Here is a 3,597-nt window from a genome sequence, read left to right on the forward strand (position 1 = left end):
CTTCTCCCCTGTTTTTTTAGTCTTTTAGGCCTATATATTTTAAATATTATGATTGTCATTTTAATAGGCATTCAGGAGAGAATGGGAGTGATACTCCATTCAATTTACCATATGGAATCAGAAATCCCTATTTCTATTTAAAATCCTGTGGTGGTAGTATAGTATTTTATTTCATTCATTGTGAAATTTATTTTTCAAACATAGTTTTGGCAGAAATATGTCATGAACTGAGTCATCCTACTCTGTTTTTTAAACATGGGAATTAAAATAAGTGTAGCATTATCATTCTTTGGGCTGCCTTTGAAAATTTGATTTTTAGTTGGTCACAAGTAACTTTTTATCTTTCTCTTCAAAATCTTTTCATTTCATTGGTGCCTCCTGATTAGTTAGTTATATTGACTCAAATACAACATTCCTAAGTCTCTGCAAGTATCATTCCTCCACATATTCTTCAATTCCTCTAAAATTGCATTTCTCAGGAAATTTAGATTAGTTATTATAACTTCTCTATATAATTGTATTTCTGGAGAATACAGTGGCTGATGCAAAACTGTCAAAGTCAGAACAAGACAATGATTGGGTTACCAATTCTTATACATGTTAACTCCAAAATTTTATAATGAATTTCTTTTAAAATTCCTAATTTAATACCACATATACCTGCCTTCATCTCTGGAATTCTCTGTGCATTTAGTACAGGAAGCAAGGAAAGAATAAATAATGGATAATAATGTGTTAATGAATATATACCATATTGATATAAATAAGGTGATAATAGTTGATATATAGTATAGATAATTAATATTTAAGAAATAAACACTGAAGAAACCAAAAGCATTTCCCATACACCAACAGCTGATATAGTGGTTCTTTGGCAGTATTTCTAGCACTTTAGGGTGACAGATTGTCTCTGTATCCTATCTGTATTGAAAAACATTTGGGGTTTGAGATGCCAGAAAACTGATATTATTTATTTTCTTCACTGAATTAAGTGTTAGTAATGTATAAGCATCATCAAATTTGCTCTACTGTTCATACTTTCTGAGTTTAATTTCATGGACGATAGGCTGAAATTAGCTGTGTATATACTCAGAAAGCAATTAATACTGAAAAATTAAAATTTCAATCAATCACGGACTGGCTAATACTAGATCCTCAATTATAACCCTTACAGCAGAGCTATCTTTGAATGAAGTGGCAGCTCAATACATATTTGCTTGCTTTTTTGTTGTTGTTGTTGTTGCAATTTGTTAAGGACTTTCATATATAAAATGTTGGTAAACTATGAGGGAATTTGTGCAACCTAGGTGTACATATATCATGATAGAATTATTTTTTATTTGATACATAAAAGGTAGGAATGGATGTCCTTATTCTGGGCTGGAAAATCATTATTCTGCTAGGTGTGCTTCATACAGTCTCCAGTTAATCTAGTAAATTATCAGCTCACTCTTTATCTTCCACTTCTTCTAAATTGTCTCCTTTTCCAAAATTTTAGATGAGAGAAAGCTTATTGCCTAGGTAAGATGCTCTGACCTGTCATATCTGCCTCACTCTCCACAGCCTTTCTGCTTTGTTGACCTTCCTTTAGACCTTCCAGCATAAATATCTGTTTTTTTCCAAGTCTTACTTCCTGACCATGGAGTGCAGCTTGGGAAAAATACACAAAGTTCATTGGCTCTACAACTACTTAATGATTTCCAACATTAGCTCAGTTTTATTCCCTAGATAACCTGCTTACCAACTGACCCCAAAGACTATTCCAAACTTCTATCACTTTCATCAAGCCCACCGCTGTAGGTATACTCCCTTTACCTCTGCTCTGTCAGAGAAAATAACAACAGCAGCTGCCACTCAGTGAGCACTTATTGCCAAGTGCCTTACAACAAAACTACACAGTAGATCTTTTATTCTTTTTTTGTAGGTGAGGAAAACCTCAGAGAGGAAAAGAAACATACTTAAGGGCACAGAGCTCATAAGCACACACAGCTCATCAGATAGCCTCTGACTCATGCCTTACTATCTTTTCCTTTGTTTTTCCCTTTATTATCTTTTAAAGTATAATATTTTACATGTACAAAAATACATAATGTATATATAACTGTTAAAATTAAATAATAAAATAAATGTCCACAATCTCATCATCTAATTTAGGAACTAGAACACAATCAGTACTGTTGCATCTACCTATATATCCCTCTCCCACCCTCAGGCCTCTCCCATCACTCCCAGAGGCTACCACTGTTTTCAGTTTTGTATTCATTATTCCCTGGCTATTTTAAAACTTCCTATTTCAAAATAATTTAAAACACAGAAAAGTTTAAAGACTATTACAGGGTGGTCACGGGCGCGCAGAGGCCCGGTCGCGGGCTGCCAGGCCATGCCGAGCGGAGTGTGCAGCCGGCTCGCCTCAGCGCTGCGGGGCACACGCGCACAGCCGCCTGCGGTCGCCCAGAGGTGTGTGCACGCGTCAGTGTCGCGGCCGTTCCCAGACCAGAGCGAGAGGCCAAGGGAACCGCCCGGCGCCTTCGACCCAGCGCGGCTGGAGTTCCTGGTGTGCCCATTCTCCAAGAAGCCACTCCGATATGAAGCATCGCCAAATGAATTAATTAACGAAGAGTTAGGAATAGCCTATCCAATTATTGATGGGATTCCTAATATGATACCACAGGCAGCTAGGATGACACATCAAAATAAGAAGCAAGAAGAAATGGAGCAGCATTAGATCACACTTGAAAACGACAACACACACAACTAAATTTTCTAAATACCACCCACCTTTTAAAAAGTCAGAGTGGGGTTTCCCTGGTGGTGCAGTGGTTGAGAGTCCGCCTGCCGATGCAGGGGACACGGGTTCGTGCCCCGGTCCGGGAGGATCCCACGTGCCGCGGAGCGGCTGGGCCCGTGAGCCATGGCCGCTGAGCCTGCGTGTCCGGAGCCTGCGCGTCCGGAGCCCGTGCTCCGCAATGGGAGGGGCCACAACAGTAAGAGGCCCGCGTACCGCAAAAAAAAAAAAAAAAAATTCAGAATGGCGGGGAATAAGTGGAGGAGAAGAATGTTTCTGTCTCTTCCTACGTTGACTGTCCTTATTCCATTGGTCTCTTTAGGGCTGTTATCCTCGGCCTCTGTGGAAGAAAACTTCCCACAGGGCTGCACTAGCACAACCAGCCTGTGTTTTTACAGCCTGGTCGTTCCGTCTTTCCAATTACCATACCCGTTTGTGTGTTCTTCCGCCTTTGGACTTGGATGGGTATTAAACTCTTCAGGCATAATTAATACAACCAGAGCCAAGATGGTATATCCTAATGACATGCTTGAGTGTCTGTCTCTGAAAGCTCAACTACATGGAAATACTGGACACCCACTTAATTTGCAAGAAAGATGCTTTGCCTAGCTTCTGTCAGAGGTTTAGGACTATGGGAGGCTTAAGCTGCGGAGGCTTCTTTATTGTACTTTGGTTCTACCCTTGTTTTTTGAAGGTTCTCATTTATACCTGGGGTATCAGGAGAAGCATTTCAACAAAGTGTCTTGTTGGAAATTAATAGCCCCAGCCATCATCTGATGACTTTATTTCTTATCCCATTTATAATTAAAAGT

General features: G+C 39.5%; 1 protein-coding gene and 1 pseudogene across 2 annotated transcripts; both read left to right on the forward strand.

Annotated features, from left to right (window-relative positions):
- Positions 1-2,380: 2,380 nt before the first annotated feature.
- On the forward strand, positions 2,381-2,725 carry LOC307050562 (protein preY, mitochondrial-like; the record flags this gene model as incomplete). The annotated part of the gene is made up of 1 exon (XM_079700666.1): positions 2,381-2,725. One exon carries the CDS (start codon positions 2,381-2,383, stop codon positions 2,723-2,725), a length of 345 nt encoding a protein of 114 aa, XP_079556792.1.
- Positions 2,726-3,055: 330 nt separating this feature from the next.
- LOC307051762 (phosphatidylinositol N-acetylglucosaminyltransferase subunit Y-like) lies at positions 3,056-3,276 on the forward strand (annotated as a pseudogene). The gene has a single exon. The product of its transcript is annotated as a phosphatidylinositol N-acetylglucosaminyltransferase subunit Y-like (transcript).
- The last annotated feature ends 321 nt before the right edge of the window (positions 3,277-3,597 follow it).

Source organism: Hyperoodon ampullatus (assembly GCF_949752795.1).
Source record: "Hyperoodon ampullatus genome assembly, chromosome: 1".
NCBI classification, from domain to species: Eukaryota; Metazoa; Chordata; class Mammalia; order Artiodactyla; family Ziphiidae; genus Hyperoodon; species Hyperoodon ampullatus.